Source organism: Pristiophorus japonicus, chromosome 22 (assembly GCF_044704955.1).
Source record: "Pristiophorus japonicus isolate sPriJap1 chromosome 22, sPriJap1.hap1, whole genome shotgun sequence".
Taxonomy (NCBI): domain Eukaryota; kingdom Metazoa; phylum Chordata; class Chondrichthyes; family Pristiophoridae; genus Pristiophorus; species Pristiophorus japonicus.
This window is the reverse complement of record NC_091998.1, coordinates 4199630-4220688: the sequence shown is the minus strand read 5'-3', so window position 1 is coordinate 4220688 and position 21059 is coordinate 4199630. Positions and strand designations below refer to the sequence as shown.

Here is a 21059-nt window from a genome sequence, read left to right as displayed (position 1 = left end):
GAACGGAGCAAGGCTTGGCACCGGGGCACAGCAAGCGGCGCTTCGAACTTTGATTTGAGTTCGCGAACTCCAGCTCTGCTGGTTTCTGTGTCCCAGCACCGCTGTGGTGGGGAGGGGAGGTCAGTCCTTGTCCATTTCACCAGCAGACTGCAGCATCTGAGCTTTCTGCCGGCGGTCGGGAAAAAAAATCCTTGCCTGCAGTTCAAAATAATCGGTTTGGGGAGGGAGGGGGCGCGACACTCAGGATCAAAGCAGAGGTTCCGACCTGAAACCCGCCCTGTCACGTTGAATAAATAAATAAATTATGTTAAGCAGGCGTGTGGCTGCAAATAGCATTGATAAACGCGAGCAGGCAGTGCTGTGTTGTGTAGCCGGGATGGTTTCAGTGCTGGCCTCAATCTGACATGTGTGGATAACACTGAGTGTTGAGCGTGTCTGTGCCCAGGGCTGGCACTTCAAGGGAAGTTCGAGGCTCCAACTGTGTTGCTTGAGTCCCACTGAAGAGTGCGGCCGGCCGGCGGGCGGGGGACCTATACAGTGTGTGTGTGTGTGTTGTCTTTTCCCGACCAGTTCCCTTGGATCCGCTCCCATGAGTTCAGGGCTGGTGCTGCGGCTCTGGGCTCGGTGAGGTGGGAGTGTGTGAGTGGAGCGGCGATGGAAGGCTCTGGGAAGTGGCCTAGCCCGGCGTGCCGAAGGACCTGCAAAGCCTCTCAGACAGCCAAGCGCTGGCGGCACTGGCCGGATTGCTCGGGGCTGGTCTGCTGCCTCCTGTCAGTCGCGTCTCTCGGGTTTTGCACCCTGCTGCAATACAGGACCTCAGACCTGCAAACTCGCGTCTCGCATTTGGAGGAAGAAAGACAGGTTTTATCCGCCTGGCTCTCAATGGACCAAATGGAACCGGCTATTTTTAACAAAGTTGACCAGCTACTGAACGAGGTTGGTGCCTTAAGCGAAACTGCCTGCATAAGTGTTAAAATTCCGATCAAACTACAACTATTGATTGCAATTTCTCATTTACTTGTTGTTAGTGTGATTGCAATTGTATATTTAATTACAGCTCTTGAATAAAGGTAATCTTTCCCACGAATCCCCTGAAGCGGAGTTAAACAAATACTCTTGCTTTCCAGCAACTTTTTCCAAAACACATGCCCAACTATTTGTTGCAACTATGCATACAGAGAATGGTCTGAAGTTCCATTGTATTATAATTGGCTCGCACTTAAAGCACTTAATACTTCAACTTTCTGCTGATGCATATTTCCCACCGAAAAGTTTATTTTTAATATATTGTGAATTGAGAGAAACCCCCCAATCGCTGGGATCTTCAACATCTACTTGTTTAACATCAAAAAAATGCTAGTAGAGTAACTATAGTTTAGTAACTTTTTTTGTAGTGTCTAATGTTTTATGAATTAGAAACCGTTGCATGAAATTGCTATTGCGGTTATTTTCTGTAAAAGTGTGCGTGCAGTCCCAGATAGTATTTGCCTGTGATTCCATTCTCCTTACTTTCCGTTCTCAGAAGCTGAAGGCACGTTTACCCAGGATGCGAACAGCCCGCAGTGTTCTTGGCGCCTGCGTATGTCCCCCAGGTAAGACCTGAGCAGACCTCCCCTCCCGCTGGAACAGCCTCCAGCCCCCTCTCTCCCACCTCCAGCCAACCATCAGAGTAACTGCCCGGCATCTCAACACTGGCAGGGAGCCCTCCCCGAGGGAGCGAGCAGGTTTATTGAAGTTGCACAGGGACACATTTCTTACAATTGTGGGGGCGGGGGGGACAGCCCGTTTCAAAGTTCCGAATAAAGGTTGCAATCAGATTGGGGTGACTTTTTGGGGGAGGAGGGCAAGGTAGATCTTGTCTGTGGCTCCATAAAACATTTGCACACTTTCCCAATTCACGATCGACATTCTGACAGACGAGGATATCCGTTTGACTGGTGTGGTAATAAGACACGGCCAGAGAGAGTTGGGTCGAGACCTAATCGAAGTGCCGTCTCCACCGATACCTCCCAGGACTGAGACAATTTGCAAACGCGCAACAGAAAAAAAAAAATCGGTGGATATTTCAAAAAGCTGTGCCGGTACCGAAAGGGGTTAACATTTGATGTGATCTCGGGTGTCCAGAGTTGGATTTAAGATTATAGTTGCGGAAAAGATTAAAGCTTTGGTTGCTGGCACAGTTAGAAATGCTATTCTAGTGCTCTCGCGCCAGCAATCCGCGGATTGTAGCGATGTAGCTATCTGTTACCCTACAGTAATTACCATCATTACACAGCCCGACTGCTGGGGACAGAAATACTCGCACTCTCGCTGTCTTTACATAACCTCCCTAATTCAACTTTTCTGTAATATGAAAAGGCGTTGATTGTTAATGGTCCATATTATTGGGGGGGGGGGGGCAGTAAATTCTTATAAAATGCAGATGGGGGGAGGGGGAGGGTTGCACTAACCTTCCTCGTCCCTTGTTAATTTGTAAAGAAAACTTTTATTTAAATTTTCATGTGGATTTTAGCATTTACATAGCTAGATTTACATTGTTGAAAAATCTATATAATTAACATTCTTTTAAAACCCCGCACCTTTTGTGCGGCGTGATACAGGTAAACGTCTTGTAGATTTAGCGCCAGCAGTGTGTGTGCTTAAAGACCGTTAACCGCATAAAGTGCTGACTTCCTCCTGAAGCAGCTCTCCAGCTGGGACCATGTGTGGCCGCCCAGGTCCTAAAGCCATGCTCGGTTGGAGCGCGCTGCCGCCAGAGCCCTCCTGGGACCTAGTGCTAGGAAGCTGAGTGAGAAAGGAGACCAGAAGTGTAAAGGAAGTCTCCTTCTGACCTCCCAAGCAACTTCACACATTGGATTACTTTTAAGGTGCCGAACTTTCTAAGTAGGCAAACTTCGAGTACTGATGTCAAACTAAAGACTTGCCCTTGTACCTGTGTGAGCTTTCCTCTTTTAAAGTAGCATCACATTTAGGGACCATCAATATAAGACAGTCACTGATAAATCCAATAGGAAATTCAGGAGAAACATCTTTACCCAGAAAGTGGTGAGAATGTGGAACTCGCTGCCACAGGGAGGGGTTGAGGCGAATAGTATCGCTGTATTTAAGGGGAAGCTGGATAAACACATGAGGGAGAAAGGAATGAAGGTTATGCTGATGGGGTTAGGTAACGTAGGGTGAGAGGAGGTTCGTGTGGAGCAGAAACATTGGCACCGACCTGTTGGGCTGAATGGCCTGTTTCTGTGCTGTAAAATTCTATGTAATTTAAGATAGTGATGAGGGATTATGGACAATTAGAAAAGGAAAGATTTTCCTGGGGCTGGGAGAAATGTTTGTTTAGATGATGCATTATTAAGTCATTAATTCTTTCCAAGAATGATTCCCAATGTGGTCAGGATGCGAAACGTGAAACATTACAATGCTGGAAGTACAGGCCAGGTCCAGCAGTCTGAAACGGAGAAAGATAGGTGAACACTTCCGGGAAGCCCCTTCTCAGAGCTGGACAGAGAAGGTTGCTGAGACCGTTTATGAAACGAGCCCAAACAAAGTGATCAACGAGTGCTGATCAGATGTACTGCCGGCCAATCATCACTTGCAGTCCTTGCCTGCCTCCAGTTTTGGGGAATTTTTGGGGAACATTTGGCACAATATTGAAACCTGCTTTTCCTCCTCCCTGGTGCTGCCTGATTTGTCGCATATTTACAGCCCTTCTGTGTCTTTATTTTAGACTTTCGCCATTTGCTGTTACACTCTTTATCTCCTCAGTGGTGCTATTTTGTTTTAAAGAAAAAGAACTTGAGAAGCTTAGAAACCAAGTTGACTGCTGGGTCTTGCATCATTTGGGAGTTGTGTTTTCCTGTATGGAAAGATTAAATTGAACATTTACTAACATTTTGACTGAAAAACACATGATGACTATGCTGATAAAGAGCTCGGCAATAATCTTGTTTTGATACAGTTTATACACTCCATTAGGCACACATCTGGGTTTTATTTTAATTTTTTCCCCCCACATTTGGATCTTGTGTAAGTAGGTACCATTGATATCAGAAAAAAATCACTCTAAATCCAGACCACATGACCACAGCCACTGATTGAAGGAATGCCTGTGTGACCCAGGCTGTGGTTGATGTGTGTACTCACAATAACTGAATTGCGAAGCAACAATTGCATTCCAAATCAACATTGACAGACAAAGTAGGCTTCTTGGGCAAGAGAAAATGTAACGCTAGTAAAATGGGCTTGCCACGAGATTCACTGTCTGCAGTAGATACCTAGAGCATGATGTGCCTGCGTTATGATGGGGCAGCTTGGCACAAAGCTGATTGGAAACTAGCTAAATATTTATACTATTGTAGAATTCTGGTTGGCCTTAATAGTAAGAAATCATTTCATTTCCCTTTGGCCTCTGCATGCAAATACTTAACTTTGTAAAATTAAAATCAATTTTCAAGTGTATCCTGTAACAATAATATACAAGAAATGTATCCTACTTTAAGTCCCTTACATATTACACTGAGACATTTAATTTCTCTAAAGTATTGTCCCTTGGAAAATTTGTATTAATGTAATGGATCTGGCAGAGTAATGGCTTTAAATAATTGTCCTGTCAACAACCAACCCACTTATGTTATAGGTATTTAGTTTATTACATGAAGGCCTGTCAGTAGCCTGGTTCTGTCAGGCACATTGTATATGGAGCAAACCAGGCCTTTCATCTGACTGGCTGACTCATAACATCGGCTTTACCACAGCACACAGCCGAGTGGACACTCGCTATTGTCGACCATGCTTCAATAAAGCATCACCTGGTATAATGACATCATTATTACAAAAATAGAGCCTGCCCTTTATCCGAACAGCAAAAAATGAACTTTTTGCTTTCACGCCCAGCTTGTTGGTTGTGAGTACTATGTCGTGTTATGTTGCAGCAATTCAGTTAGACTCCATCCCTCATCTCCTGACATAACCGTATACCGAGCGCTGCACTGGACCTAATGGGCTTCACACTGACAGCAACAAACTGGTGAGGCAGTCGTATTACCGTCACAATACAATGTCAAAACATTCTGCAACAGGGGCTACTTCTAGAATAGTCAAGACAGCCCCAGTATCTGCATCCCTATTTGTCAGAATTTTCAGAGGGAAAAGCTCTTACGGTTTCAATAGTTTGTTTGTAATTGACCCGATGTTGCCGATAATTGTACTTGTCTTCTCTCAGTGCCTACAGTATTGCTGCACCATATGTGTAAAAAACAGAATTTGAGGACTCCCCAGCCCTCCATTATATTGAACAATTCCGCGATATGAAATCCGCCAGCTACTTTTATTCATCAATAGTAGTTCCATTGCACCTACCTCTATGTGTGCAGTCTATTCATCCAGCATCTGGGAAATGTTTATTTCTAGGAGCTCCAAAATGTATTGTTTTAATGGGAAGGTGCTGTCAATGTGAATTATTTGAACTCCAAAGACAACTTTGTTTTAAAAAAAATAATAAATTGTCTTAAAGTTAATCAATGCTTGGCTGGTGGACAGACTTTACTTGCTTAACATCAAGCAAACATAACCTGCTTCATTTCTGATTGGGTAAGGAACTTTTTTAAAGGATTGCACTGTAATGGTGGAAACTTATTAGATAGAATGGGTTACATTGGGCTGAAAATGCATAAAGAATACTTTTCTCCCTAAATTAAAAAAATAATTAAACTTGAATATTGTGTTTAGTTTTGGACTCTTAATCTGAGGAAGGACATTCTTGCTATTGAGGGAGTGCAGCAAGGCTCAACAGACTGATTCCCGGGATGGCAGGACTGACATATGAAGAAAGACTGGATTGACTGGGCTTATTTTCACTGGAATTTAGAAGAATGAGAGGGGATCTCATAGAAACATATAAAATTCTGACAGGATTGGACAGGTTAGATGCAGGAAGAATGTTCCCGATGTTGGGGAAGTCCAGAACCAGGGGTCACAGTCTAAGGATAAGGGCTAGGCCATTTAGGACCGAAATGAGGAGAAACTTCTTCACCCAGAGAATTGTGAACCTGTGGAGTTCTCTACCACAGAAAGTTGTTGAGGCCAGTTCGTTAGATATATTCAAAAGGGAGTTAGATGTGGCCCTTACGGCTAAAGGGATCAAGGGGTATGGAGAGAAAGCAGGAATGGGGTACTGAAGTTGCATGATCAGCCATGATCATATTGAATGGTGGTGCAGGATCGAAGGGCTGAATGGCCTACTCCTGCACCTATTTTCTATGTTTCTATGGTAATGTAAAATATTTCGAAGTAAAAACATTATGATTAACTTGAGGATATTTTGAAATTCAAGTATTGCTAAGCAGGAGTCCAAAAATCCGCAGCTTTAAGAATCCCAGATTCTTTTTTAAAAGTTTGCATATCCAGGCACATTTGCAACAAAAGTAATCACTTCAGAAAAATCTGTATACAGGCTTTCAACAGTGTAGACTATTGAGAATTTCTGGTAGCACTCCTGAGAATTCGGGTCAAGAGCCTCTTGTAAGCTCTTAAGTTACCAGAAGCTCTGATCCAATTTTATCAGATCATGCACTATAAGTGAAGCCTTCAATATTGATTACAAATGCATAGATAATTCCATAGCGACTGAGGAAACAGCTCATATGAATGGATATCCCTATTAGCTAGTGCACCAACAAAAATCTCATGAAGGTTTGTGTTACCTGGGCTCAATGGTACTGTAGCAGTTGAGTATAAAGTGACTTTAGTTGTGACTTTTCTAAATATATAGGTATTTGTATAAAATTTCTCATCATGTGAGTGGCTTATAAGTAAGAAAATAGTGAATTATTTTGTGTTGCTGAAATGAATGGTTGAGCCAACAAGGTCGTAGAAGTTAATTTCAGAAACTGTACCATACAAGCATTTTAGGATAACAAATAAATTCATGTTTCGCAGACCTCAAGACTGCTTGTCTCTGAGTCAATTGTTATTGGTTTAAATCCTACTCCGGGCTCTTGAGCACATAATCTAGTCTGACACTTCAGTGCAATATTGAAGGAGGTGCCGTCTTTCGGGATGAGATGTTAAAGGTGGATGTAAAATATCCCACGGCACTATTTCGAAGAAGAATAGGGGAGTTCTCCCAGTGTCCTGATCAGCAATTATCCCTCAAGCAACATCACTAAAACAGATTAATTGGTCATTTATCTCCATGCTGCTTTTGCTGTGTGTATAACCAGCTGTCGTGTTTGCTTGCATAACAACAGGGGCTACATTTCAAAATAATGAATTGCCTTTGAAGCACTTTGAGATGTTCAGAGGCAGCTATATGAATGTGAATTCTTTCTTACTAAATGAGCAATGAGCTAGATCTTTAGTAGCTTGGTATTGAAGGGTTGTGGTCCTTAAGAATCTGGAATTGATTAAATTTGGACTGGGACAGCCACACCCCAATTATTTTCAGTTATTAAAATAGAATAAATAACTCATTTCATTTCCGTAATCCTTCTCCCCTGGAACATGGTTTCCTCTTCAACGTTGCATTTTTTTACTTTTCCAAAGTTCTTTTATTGGGTCAGTCCATATGGTTCTTGTCTCTCTTATGATCTCTGCTTGCTGTGGCTTTCAATATTAGTTGCAGCATCTGAACACTAGCTTGGCACTGAAGAGTTTTACTTGGGCGCTTACAACAAATGAGAGGAAAGTAGTTGGATGTAAAGTGCAGGGAAGAGTGTTTGCAGCTGAATAAACAATGGGATCAAGATGGGGGAAGATTAGGTCACCGGTGTCCACACAGAAACAATTGCACTGCAAGTGGTCTTGATTGTATCCTTGGACATCTGTTAATAGTATATTTAACCCAAAACACGTACATGTAAAATATATTGTCTTAGGTGGTGTATATAGTGCCCCCTTTTTGTCCCTTTTACTCCCCTGTTGTAGTACCAGGAAGCCAAAACACTGTTTGAGATGCAATTCAATATCATGCAACATGCAGTGCACATCACGCATCCATGGAGAACAGGGCATATTTTTTCATTCTCTTTGGAAAGAAATATCATAATTTATTGTGCAAATCTTGTGCATTTTCTGTATTTATAAATGGTAGAATTTCTATCGACTTTGTTGTAACGTGGCCTCCATATGGAATTCTGTCTGTGTTGGACGTTGATACTGAAAGCTGCGTTCGATGGGCATGATCTGATAAAATTGGGTAGGAAGTTCAAGTAACTCAAGAATCTACTAGAGTTTAAAACTCTTGACCCAGGCTAGTTGTGCTATTGGCCCATGGGGAACTGTTCCACACATGTGTCCAAGGTTCAGATCCTGGTCTGTGCGGACTTGACCTGATCTCAGTCAGCACCACAATGTGGGCACAGTTGTTTGTCTCTGTCTATTCACTAGGAGGGAAATATTAGCCGGTATTCCCACTCTTGGTTGCTAATCAGTGACCTTCGTCTGAGAGTCCATGTGTGCCGACATCAGGTGAAGACGAGATCTAGCTGGGATGTGACTCTCTGTGATCAATGGACTGCCAACTCCTACTGTCTGGACTCGCACTGGGAAAAAATGGTTGTTGGAACTGTAGCCAAGCATGAGATACCATCTGAGAGCGAGAGAGCGGGGAGGAGGTAAGGTGAGAAAATAAAAGGAAGTCTTAGCCAGCTTCTCCACTCTCGCAGGGAAACTCTTTTGAGTTCACCTGTGAAAACATAAAAACAATAAACGGTGCCACCCGACCTGGGTGACACTCCAGACATTTTCAAGGCCCTTTTTTTCCCCCCTTTTTTTTTTGTTTTTTTTTTTTTTTGTGTTTTTCTTTTTTTTTTGGTTTTTTTTTGGGCACTAAAATAACAATTTTCCCCAGTGCCCCCTATAAAAGGGAAGGGGGACACTAAAAGCACCGGCAATTAAAACAAATTAAACTTTAAAACGTAAAATCAAATTAAAATTTGGTTGCCGGGCGTGATGATGCACTCCAGTCCCTCCGGTGCCCACCTCTCGCGGAAGGCCGCGAGCGTACCGGTGGACACCGCGTGCTCCATCTCCAAGGACACCCTGGACCGGATGTAAGAGCGGAAGAGAGGCAGGCAGTCAGGTTGAACGACCCCCTCGACCGCCCGCTGCCTGGACCGGCTGATGGCACCCTTGGCCGTGCCCAGGAGCAGTCCTACGAGGAGGCCCCACTCTCGCAGGGATGGTGAATAAGTGTTCAGACAGGTGGCTGAATTGATAGCCTATCAGTTAAGAAAGGAATTAGTGAGTTGGATGAATTTTCCCTCAATTATTTTTTTCTTCCAAGTCCAGTTCATACTGGCCATATGACAACTGGTGAAGCAGCAGTGAGCTGTTGTCTGTGACAGGGTCTGTGGCAATTTTTCACAGGTTCTAGCTGCCTTTATAAGGGTAGCAGCTGATGGAAGCACATCTTGCTCATTGTAAATCCACCACCACCCAAATTCTATACTCCTCCTTTTAGGCTCTATTTTAAGACAAAGTTATGACCTGTTGCGGTCTGCAGCTATGACCCCATGCAGCATAGTTTTGGCATGTCCAGTTTAGAATAGGTCAGGTAGTGTCAAAATCTTCAAGTCATTGCCTGTGTCTTTGTTGGGTTAGAGGGATTGCTATGTTCCAGGCATCTGTCTCTGCTAAAATAACAATGTATGAAAAGGCAAGTTGTTTCAGTGATTATTAATAAAGAACAATTAGGACAAACTTATCGATAAACTGATTGCAGTGAAAACTTCCGATAGATTTCCTTTTATAAAAAAAAATGAGGAAGCTTCTAAAATGTGCCCTTTATAACCTTGTGTTTTAAAAAATTCTCAACCTTGTTTACCAATCCCTCCACGGCCTCGCCCTCCCGATCTCTGTAAACTCCTCCAGCCCCACAACCCTCTGAGATGTCTGCGTTCCTCTAATTCTGCCCTCCAGAGCATCCACTATTTTAATCGCTCCACCATTGGTGACCGTGCCTTCAGCTGTCTAGGCCCAAGCTCTTAAATTCCCTCCCTAAACCTCTTCACCGCTCTTTTCTCCTTAAAGCCTTCCTCTTTGACCAAGCATTTGTCCTAATATCTCATGTGGCTCGGTGTCAAACGTTGCTTGATAATCGCTCCTGTGAAGGGCATTGGGACATTTTGCTACGTTAAAGGCGCTATATAAACTCGTTGATTTTGTAATTATTTCATGCATCAGAATAACTTTAAATTAAAATGAAATAGAATTTAGTTTTTGTTTTGTTTCAAAATGATTTTTGTAGCTTTATTGCAGCTAGCTTTAGCAATACTAAAGGTGTATAACACAAACTACTTGGCAAAATCCCTGATAAACACTTAAGTGTAGAAATTAGTTGGCATATTAACACATAAACACTCATTACTATGTCTGCTATTTTTAATGGAAGTGAACACCTGTTAAAATAGGAAATATAAAGTATCATATGAGCATGTTAAGCATTCATATCCTATTTATTGCAAACAGCAATTTCTAAGCTTTTAAAAACCTGATTTAATCAAATTTACATAAAGCTTTTTTTTAAGAAAAGAACTGTAACCCTTTGCAGTAAAGTTGTTTTCTCAAATTGACATTTATCTCCCAACTTGGCTCGATTCCGGATACAGGAGAAAACTCAGAACATATGATCTGTAGTACGTTTTTAAAATCCACAAAACAAAGTTCCCAAGCATTGTTGGTGTGATAAATATACTCGGGTCTAAGCACCAAGATAATACAAGAACTGCTTCCAAACCGTGGCATTTTTTAAACTGTGTAGTATTCTGGTTACTGCAGAATGATTTGTTTATTAAAGAACCAAAAACATTGCTACATGTAAACTTTGCAGATACTAGAATATTATATTTTCCTCTGAACATACTGTTTTTGGGCTCTGTTTCAGGAACTCGTTGACCTCTGCTATTCATGCCAGCACTCTTTGATGTGATTGACAGGGATTCAGGGTGAGGAGCAGAGGTTAGCGATGTTTGTAAATACGCTCTCACTTTCTGAAATAATAGTGCTGAGAAGAAATGAGCCTTTTTTAAAAAAAAAACTATGGTAGGCTCTTTTGCTGCATTCTGTAGAGTAAAATATTTTTGAAGCAATGCCCTCTTGCAGAGAATGGGCAGGAGGAGATCAATCCCGGGGGTGGGAGAAGCGGGAGGGGGATTCTCTCAAATGGAAAAGGCTGAACCTCTCTTGTAGATTCAATTGAGCAACTGCAGAGAGAGAACGACTGAGAGGGAGGGGAGCAAAGAGAGAGCGACCCTATTGGAGGGGAGGGGACAAGAGGAGATGGGATAGCGATGGAGAAAAATCATCTGGGAGCACCCTGTTGAAATACGAGAGACAGAAACCCCAGGAGTTGTGGGGTAGAGAAGAAAGAGACACTTTTGTTGGAAGGGGAGAGGACATCTCTGATTCTGCGGGGGGTGGAAGAGGCACTGTTGTTGGGCCATAGCAGTATCCCAATTTAAAACAGTGTATCTTCTGGCTCCCTGGCAATGCATTCCTCCGTGTGATACATGTTGCAAAATTATAAATTTGTTTATAAACATTGGTTTTATGATTTTTATCTTTGTCCAAACCTTTAGTCACTCCTCCTAATCGACTTCTTTGGCTTAGCATCTGTTTTCCTCATGTCGCTGCGTAGTGCCCTGGGACATGTTTGAGTTAAAAGTGCTCCGTTGTTTTTTCCATTAAATAGACGCAAGAGGGAAATCTTCCTGCACTGGATATAAGCACAGCAGATCGACTAGTTTGTAAAAAGCACCATCTTACAAGGTTGCCTCCCTCAGAAGGGTATGGTTTAGCATCAATAACAGTTATCACGTCTTGTGTTTAATCTGCTGGATTGATCCCTACTAGGACACAAATATTGTCCTCGGCCATTACACTTGTAAAACTGTTAACTTGAAAGTTACAGGGGTGAAAGAAAATGTGAAGTAGATATTATTGGATATGCAAAATAACTCTTGTAATGCAAGGGGCAAGAGCGCGACGATGTTGCTTATATTGTATTTCAGGCTGTTAGAAATTGCTTTGTGCTTAGTTGCATTAGTGAGCAACAATCGCTGTTCTACATCCTGCATGTGTGAAGTAGGAGGCAACAGTGAACTAATTTTGTTCCAAAGGGTCACTCTTGAAGCTGTTGCAGAGAGTATTTCCGATTCGAGGTGCAGTGAATAAACAGCATGGTCTCACCCACCTGTTTTCAGTAATCTATCAAGTGTATGGACTCCTTTTACCAAGGACCTGTCAGTGACATGCCACCAATGCCAAGTGGTACCAGTCATATGTATTGATGGTGATTGAATGATGAGGCTGTCAATATTCACCTGTTGGGCATCACTCACCTAACAGATGCCATTAGCATTGTTGTCATTCTATTTGGTATTTTCAGTGCTTCACGGTATGCAATGTTCTGGCAGTATATAAAGTGTTGTGCTTGTCTTCACAGGACAAAGTTAACCATTTAGCCTTTAAATAGATCTCCAATGTGAGGTAAACCAAGGGTAGCAATCAACAGCAAGAGGCATTGTTTTGTTACTGGTTTCCTTTTTCTTTTCTTGAACCAGTCTTACAAATTGCTTCAGTCGTCAAGTTTTGCATCAAAAGCACAGAGACATCTTGGGTTCAGCACATCGGAGTCCTGTATATTCATGGATTCCGCAAAAAGAAAGAAAGACTTGGATTTATATAGTGCCTTTCATGACCACCGGATGTCTCAAAGCGCTTTACAGCCAATGAAGTACTTTTGGAGTGTAGTCACTGTTGTAATGTGGGAAATCAATTTGCGCACAGCAAGCTCCCACAAACAGCAATGTGATAATGACCAAATAATCTTGTTTTGTTATTTTGATTGAGGGATAAATATTGGCCAGGACACCGGGGAGAACTCCCCTGCTCTTCTTTGAAATAGTGTCATGGGATCTTTTACATCCACCTGAGAGTGCAGACGGGGCCTCGGTTTAACGTCTTATCTAAAACACGGACGAGTTGGGAGTTGGTTGAGTTGAGTGCAGGTTTGCCACCACTTTGGTGTCAGTGCTGCAACAGTAACGGTACAACTTTACAATGCAGGGGTGTGGGAACTCTTGAGGAGGCATTCTCGCGCTGTATTGCCTTGACAGTGCAGTGTTGAGCAGAACTGCTCAGCGCTCAGCCCACCTCATCACTTCGTGAACTTAAGGACACCTCACTGAAATATTCTGGGGCAAGTAGTGCTCCCAGACACACACTTTAAAATTCAAGGCTTGGGAGCGAGGCACTGCTCGTGTCCATAAGCACATATGCACAATGTTCCGATCTGGCTGCCCGAGTCAGACAGTATAAACAAGGCTGGGAATTGACACTAATCAGAGATCAATGGCCCGCAATATATAGCAGATGCTGATTTCACAAGACGTCATAATGTAAATTTATAATGGTAAAAAAATGAGTCTTCCTGTGTCATGTTCTCAAAAGTAAAAGCAATGTTGTTGGATTGTATTATGGAGGAATTTCTGAGAATATAAAATGGGATCTTACCTAAAACATGGTCTGATCATATACCTGCTGCACGGATTGCCTCATCCCTTCTTTCACAAGGCTTCTTAAACCGTTTCTCCTGCTTCTGTTGACCCAATCCACAAATTCCGTTTTCGTTCGTCGCTCTCCGTCCAGATCTGTTTTTCTTCCACGCGGGTAAAATCCTTCTTTCTGAAGTGCAAGAGGTTAATGCAAGAGGTTGTTAGGCTCTTCGACGCCTCCCTCCCACCACTACCCACTTGAAGTTTGACTCACAGATGATTTGTAGAGTACTATTGCCTATTTTGCCTCTTTATTAGATGCATGTCTTTAATATATTAAAGGTTGTTTATATAAAATATCGGGGAAGTTTCCATTTGTAACTAGATTGGCAAGAGAGGCGGACCATTAGATGCTTGCAGGATCTTTTCTCGGAATGGGTTCGCTAGAGTTCTGGATCAAGTGAAACTCATGATCTGATCGGCCTTTCTCATTTCATGCTTTGTGTCTGTAATGTATGCACCTGTGAGGATGCTCACAGGTTTGCAGAGCTGTTGAAGCCCGTGCCAGGCCGCTTGCTGCACGTCACGGTTTGCCTGGGGGACATGCCGCTCCACCTTGTGAACGTGTACGCCCCTCAGCCCGGCCCGCAGCAAACGCGTTTCTTCGAAGAAGTGTCCACTTTTCTTGACTCCGTCGATGTCGGCGACTGCATTGTTCTCGGGGGGGGGGGGGGGGGGGGGGGAAGGATTTTAACTGCACCCCCGAGGCGAGGGACCGCTCTGTGACCCGCAGAGCATGACGGCGATCGAGAAGTTGAGGGACCTGGTCGGGTCCTTCAACTTGGTGGACGTCTGGCGAAATCTCCACCCCGACTCCAGCGCCTTTACTTGGGTGATGCCTGGAAGAGGATGGTCCAGAGTCGACCGCCTTTACGTGTCTCGGGCGTACGTTTCCTGCATTCCGGCGGCCTCCATGCGGCCGGTGCCGTGTTCGGACCACCACCTGGTGTGGGCGGAGCTCGCTTCGCTCCGCGCGAGGACGGGGTCCGCGTACTGGCACTTTAACAACCGGCTGCTGGAGGACGTGCGGTTCCAGGACTCGTTCCGTCGATTCTGGTCCGACTGGAGAAGGAAGCAGGGGGGCTTCCCCTCCTTGAGGCTATGGTGGGACGTGGGCAAGGCTCACGTCCGCGTCTTCTGTCAAGAGTACGCGAGGGGGTCGACCAAGAGACGGACGGCCAGGGTCGGGCGCCTAGAAAAAGAGGTGCTCGACCTGGAAGCCCGTCTCGGTCAAGTCGTCGAGGACCCGGTCCTGCGGACGGTGTACGAAGCGAAGAAGGCCGCGCTGAAGGACCTGCAGCTCGTCTGGTCCCGAGGTGCGTTCGTGAGGTCGCGGATCCGGTTCCCCCTTCTTCTTCCCCTTCTTCTACTCGCTGGAAAAAAGACAGGGCGTCCGTAAGCAGCTATTGACGCTGCTGGCCGACGACGGCTCTCTCGCCTCGGCTCCGGAGGGCGTCATCAACAGGACCCGAGACTATTACGGGGCTCTGTTCTCTCTGGAGCCGTCCAGCGAGGAAGCGCGTAGAGTTTTGTGGGAGGACCTGCCGAAGGACGGCCTGGAGGGCGGCGAAAATCTGGAAGCTCCGCTTAGCCTGGCGGAGCTGACTGGCGCTCTCGAGGGGGAAAGCCCCGGGGCTGGATGGGCTGACCGTGGAGTTCCACAGAGTGTTCTGGGACGTCCTGGGGGGGCGACTACGCGTGGTCCTGGGGGAAAGTCTGGCGACCGGGGAGATGCCCCTCTCTTGGCGCAGGGCAGTCATCGTCCTGCTGCCTAAGAGCGATCTCCGCCTACTTAAGAACTGGCGCCCGGTCTCCCTCCTCAGCACGGACTACAAAATCTTCGCCAGGGTGATGTCTGCTCGCCTTGGCGCCCTGCTGGACCACATGATCCACCCCGACTAGTCCTACACAGTCCCGGGCCGGATAATCCACGATAACATCCATCTGGTCCGGGACCTGATCCATCATTCCCAGGAGGCTGGTCTGTCGGTCGCCTTCCTATCCCTCAACCAAGAGAAGGCGTTCGACAGGGTGGATCACGACTATCTGCTCGGAACTCTGCGCGTTTTCGGGTTCGGGACACATTTCGTCGCCCGGATCCGACTTTTGTACACCGCCGCAGAATGTCTGATTAAGGTTAACGGGTCTTTGACAGCGCCCCTTCGCTTTGGGAGAGGGGTGCGCCAGGGATGCCCCATGACCGGCCATTTATATGCCATCTGCGTGGAGCCTTTCCTGCGCCTCCTGAGGACGAGGTTGACGGGACTGGCTCTGCAAGGGCCGGGCGTGGAGGTCGTCCTCTCGGCTTACGCCGATGACGTGCTCCTCATGGTAGAAGATCCCGTTGACCTGTAGAGATGCGTGAGTGCCAGGAGATTTACTCAGCCGCATCCTCCGCCAGGATCAACTGGGAGAAATGTTCCGGACTCCTGGTGGGTCAGTGGCGGGTGGACTCCCTGCCGGAGGAGCTCAGGCCTTTTGCCTGGAGCACGACCCATCTCCTCTATCTGGGAGTCTACCTTAGCCCCGACAAGGAAGCCTGGCCGGCGAACTGGCGAGAGCTGGAGGCCAAGGTCGCCGCTCGCCTAGGGCGTTGGACAGGACTGCTCCGAGTGGTGTCCTACAGGGGTCGAGCGCTAGTCATAAACCAGCTGGTGGCCGCAATGTTGTGGTACCGGCTGGTCGCTTTGACCCCTCCCCCTGCGTTTGTCGCCAAGATACAGAAGAAGCTGGTGGACTTCTTCTGGAACATCAGGAAGCACTGGGTCTCTGCCGCGGTCTTGAGTTTCCCGCTTAGGGAGGGCGGTCAGGCGTTGGTGTGCGTCAGCACCCAGCTAGCGACTTTCCGTCTTCAGACCCTGCAGAGATACCTTTACATCGAGCCCCCTCCTAGGTGGCGTGCGCTGGCGACGTATTTCTTCCGCCAGCAGTACAGCCTCAACTACAACACGCAGCTCCTGTTTGTGAGCCTGGGGGGCGTCAGGACCGCCATCCAGGTGCTGCCTGTCTTTTACAAGGAGCTCATCAGGATCCGGAACAAAGTCACCATCACGCGCAGCTCTCCACCGGCTGCAGTGGCGGCTGTCCTGCAGGAGCCGCTGCTCAGGAATCCGTACCTCCACGACCGAGGTTTTAGTTGCCGGTCGGAAGAGAGGGCTGTGCCTGGCGAGGTGACCAGGGTCAGGGACCTGCTCGATGGCGGAGGAGCGGGCTGGATGGCGCCAGACATACTGGCACGGCGCCTAAATTCGGCCGACATCCGCCGCGCGGCCGATGCCATCGAGTCGCTAAAAACAGCTCTGGGCCCTGACTCCGTTAGGTGTGTCGAGGAGGCTCAAGCACGTGGGGAGATCCCGTCTGAACTGACCCCCGTCCGGACGGAATTCCTCATCGGCGCCAAACCCCGGAACCTCCCTCGCGAGCTGGCGCCTCACAAATTGAGCCGCCTCGGGGAAACCCCCTCCGTGCCTTTCAGTTCTGCGCGGAGGGGTTTCCTGTACGGGCTGCTCCCGCACACTCTCAACCTTGCCATCCTCGTCTGCCGTCCGGACACGCCATGGCGTACCATCTTGCCGTCCGGAGGAGGTGGGGGTCCCCGATGGAGTCCTCCCATTATTTATTGGGAACTTGGCCTGGAGGGTGGTGCACGGAGCAGTCCCGTGCAATAAATTTTTAAGCCGGTTCACGGGCTCCTCTGCCGCCTGCAATTTCTGCGGTCTGGAAGAGTCCGCGTTCCACGTTTTTATGGAGTGTACGAGGTTGCAGCCCCTGTTCCAATATTTGAAGGGGATGCTCCTCAATTTCTGGTTGCACTTCAGTCCCACACTCCTGATCTTTGGGCACCCTGTGCGGAGGGGAGCGGGTAGGTCCGAAGGCCTCCTTGTAGGACTGCTCCTGGGCACGGCCAAGGGTGCCATCAGCCGGTCCAGGCAGTGGGCGGTCGAGGGGGTCGTTCAGCCTGACTGCCTGCCTCTCTTCCATGCTTACATCCGGGCCAGGGTGTCCTTGGAGATGGAGCACACGGTGTCCACCGGTACGCTCACGGCCTTCCGCGAGAGGTGGGCGCCGGAGGGACTGGAGAGCATCATCACGCCCGGCAACCAAATTTTGATTTGATTTTATATGTTTTAAAGTTTAATTTGTTTATTGCCAGTTTTGGTGCCCCCTCCCCTTTTATAGGGGGCACTTGTATATATTTATGCTTTTAGTGCCCAAAAAAACCCCCCATAAAAAACACAAAAAAAAAACCCCAAAAAAGGGCATTGATAAGTGGTTGGAGTGTCCCCCAGATCAGGGGGCACTTGATTTAACTGTTTAATTGTGTTTCCAACCAAAAGAGTTTTAGGGCTGTTGAGTTGTGAGTGGCTTAGCCAGTTGGGTTCGGGGGATCCACGATGGGGCAGGTGGTTGTGAACCTGGTGGATGAACTGGTAATATGTAGTGTGATTGTTAAACCTTTGTTAATAAACCAACTAGTTCTTCATAGCAATATGTTGCTATGAATTCTGAAGCAAAGAACCCATGAAGCAAATACATTACAATGCCCTTGAGTTATATGCTTTGACACTGGGACACATCTGTACCTTAGGGGGATCCACATCAGATTTCTGTCTGTCTGGGCCTAGCATCCCCATAGGAACACGGTCTGGAGAATTCTGATTTTTTTTTTAATTGACTTACGAGCAGGCTGTCTCTATTGCTGTGTATCGACAAACATTTTCACCAATGGTAGCACCATTTACCTTTTGGGTAGCTAATACTCTTTTTGGAAGTTAAGACAGAGAAGGTACTGGTGTGTACCTTGAATTTACAGTGGATCCCATGAGTGTGCCATACTTACAGTGGATCCTGGGAGTGTGCTGTATTTACAGTGGATCCCGGGAGTGTGCCCGTGTTTACAGTGGATCCTGGGAGTGTGCCCATGTTTACAGTGGATCCCGGGAGTGTGCCAGTGTTTACAGTGGATCCCTGGAGTGTGCCCATGTTTACAATGGATCCCTGGAGTGTGCCTGTATTTATAGTGGATCCCGTGAGTGTGCCCTTATTTGTAGTGGATCCCGGGAGTGTGCCCATATTTACAGTGGATCCCGGGAGTGTGCCCGTATTTACAGTGGATCCCGGGAGTGTGCTATATTTACAGTGGATCCCGGGAGTTTGCTGTATTTACAGTGGATGTGCCAATATTCATGTAGAAAAACCGTTGCCTTGGGCAAAACTCACAAACTCACAAACACCTGTTGAGACGCTCACCCTTTGCCAAGAAAGATTAATTGCCCCTTGATTTTTATTCTAAGTAGCAGAAGTACCTGCAGGGGGTCTAAAAGGAGCAGAATATAAATATCTTTTGTAGTTTAATATATGTTGTACCTCTTGGAGAAATAGAAGATTGGAGCATCTTTGAACTTCCTGGGAATTGTTATTTTACACGTTAGCTAATAAAGGCAGGGTGGGCTACAGTGCAGGCTGTGTTGTTGCAGGGCACAGATTCTAAATGGCCACCCATTCAAACGTTCTGAGTAACATTCTTCAATTATCCTGATTCAATTGTTTCATAATATAACCGCTGTTTTTTCACTGTTTCAGTCTGGTGAATTTTCTTCTAAAACTATTATTTTGCAATACAAATATTATTCTCTGTGATTGTATTAACGTGTGTATCTCCTTTATTAATATTGGTTCGTAATAAAATGTTGTTTTTAGCAATTTTTATTTTTAGTTGTATGCTTGAATCTTTAGTTGGTTTTCTAATGTCTTGTGTGTGGAGTTCAATAAAAGGAAGTGTAAAGTCACTTAAATTCACCTGACTAAAGATAGCTGAGACACAATACGAATTACCTTCATTTTTTGAAATTAAGTTGCTACAGTGCCATTCCTTAATGCCTGGATCTATACATCCTCCTGTCCAGTAATGTACGTTTCTTTTCAAAAGGTACTTTTTACTCACTGTCTATAAATTCAACGTGTTTCATCAATCACAGAAGATTCAACAGTGCTATTATTCTAAGTTTTGGGCTGCTTTTATGCTCGAACTGTATTGTCAATACAAAGCAGTTTCACTTTGCACCAATGCTAAACTCGGGTCTGGATTTTGCGGTAAAAATAACAGTGTGATTATCAGCAGGTAATTAAGGAGTAAATCGGACAGCAACCTCTGGCCTGCACATGCTCAGTGGAAATCAGGAAGTTGCGGTCCGAGATGCTCCAACAGAAGCTTTGCTCTTACAGTCGCCGAGAGACTCAACATTCACACCCACTGAACGGCGTGAAGTTGGGGTACTTACCCACAAGACGCCCACTAAGCACACCAGAAAAAGTGAGGGCTTGTCCATTCAAGTGTAAGTGAATTTTTAATGGCATGGTAAGTCACAGGGCCCAAGTTTCGAGCTGCGCCTAAAATGGCGTAGCCCGGACGTGGACGCCCGTTTTTCGCGCCACAAAGTGCACCTTAAAAAAAATTCACCTATTCTCCGGCTCCCTGCAGGCCCTCTGGCACTCGGCGCGGCGCAGCACGAGCTGTGGGGGGGCGGAGCCAGGTCCCTGCGCTGAAAACAGTGCCGGGACCTCTGCACATGCACGCTACAGTGGGCGCGCATGTGCAGTAGCTCCAGGCGCCCAAACTGTGGGAGTGCCGAATGGCCTCACTGGGGCTGCGTGGATAAGGATCATCTCCCACCCGACCCAACCCGACTTGACTTCCGCTCTCTTTCCCCCCCCTCCCCCCCCGCCCACAACCCGACCTCCGCTTCTCCCCCCCCCCCCCCCAGCGACCCGACCTCCGCGACTCTCTCTTCCCCCCCCGGACCTCCAGGACTCTTTCCCCCCCCCGACCTCCGTGACTCTCTTTTCTCTGCGACCCCCCCCCCCCGGATCCGGGACCCGACGCCACCTACCTGTAAATCCAGCCCGAAGTCTTGGGCCCGGCCGTTCAGCCTCCTTCTCTCCTCTCCTATCCTCTCCTATCCTCCCCTCTCCTTCCCTCACTCCCCTCTCCTTCCCTCACTCCCCTCTCCTTCCCTCACTCCCCTCTCCTTCCCTCACTCCCCTCTCCTTCCCTCCTTCCTCACTCCCTCTCCTTCCCTCCTTCTCACTCCCTCTCTCTCCTTCCCTCCTTCTCACTCCCTCCTCTCTCCTTCCCTCCTTCTCACTCCCTCCTCTCTCCTTCCTCCTTCCCTCACTCCCTCCTCTCTCCTTTCCTTTCCTTCCCTCACTCCCCCTCTCTCCTTTCCTTTCCTTCCCTCACTCCCTCCTCTCTCCTTTCCTTTCCTTCCCTCACTCCCTCCTCTCTCCTTTCCTTTCCTTCCCTCACTCCCTCCTCTCTCCTTTCCTTTCCTTCCCTCACTCCCTCCTCTCTCCTTTCCTTTCCTTCCTCACTCCCTCCTCTCTCCTTTCCTTTCCTTCCCTCACTCCCTCCTCTCTCCTTTCCTTTCCTTCCCTCACTCCCTCCTCTCTCCTTTCCTTTCCTTCCTCACTCCCTCCTCTCTCCTTTCCTTTCCTTCCCTCACTCCC

General features: G+C 46.7%; 1 protein-coding gene across 1 annotated transcript in view; it reads left to right on the top strand.

Annotated features, from left to right (window-relative positions):
• Nucleotides 1-226: 226 nt before the first annotated feature.
• Nucleotides 227-21059, top strand: part of LOC139234823 (collagen alpha-1(XXIII) chain-like) — a 123884-nt gene continuing 103051 nt past the window's right edge. The window contains exons 1-2 of the mRNA XM_070865547.1: nt 227-936; nt 1523-1592. Of these exons, the coding sequence (XP_070721648.1) occupies nt 655-936; nt 1523-1592 (352 nt within the window). The 5' untranslated portion in view covers nt 227-654. The remainder of the gene's footprint in view (nt 937-1522; nt 1593-21059) is intronic.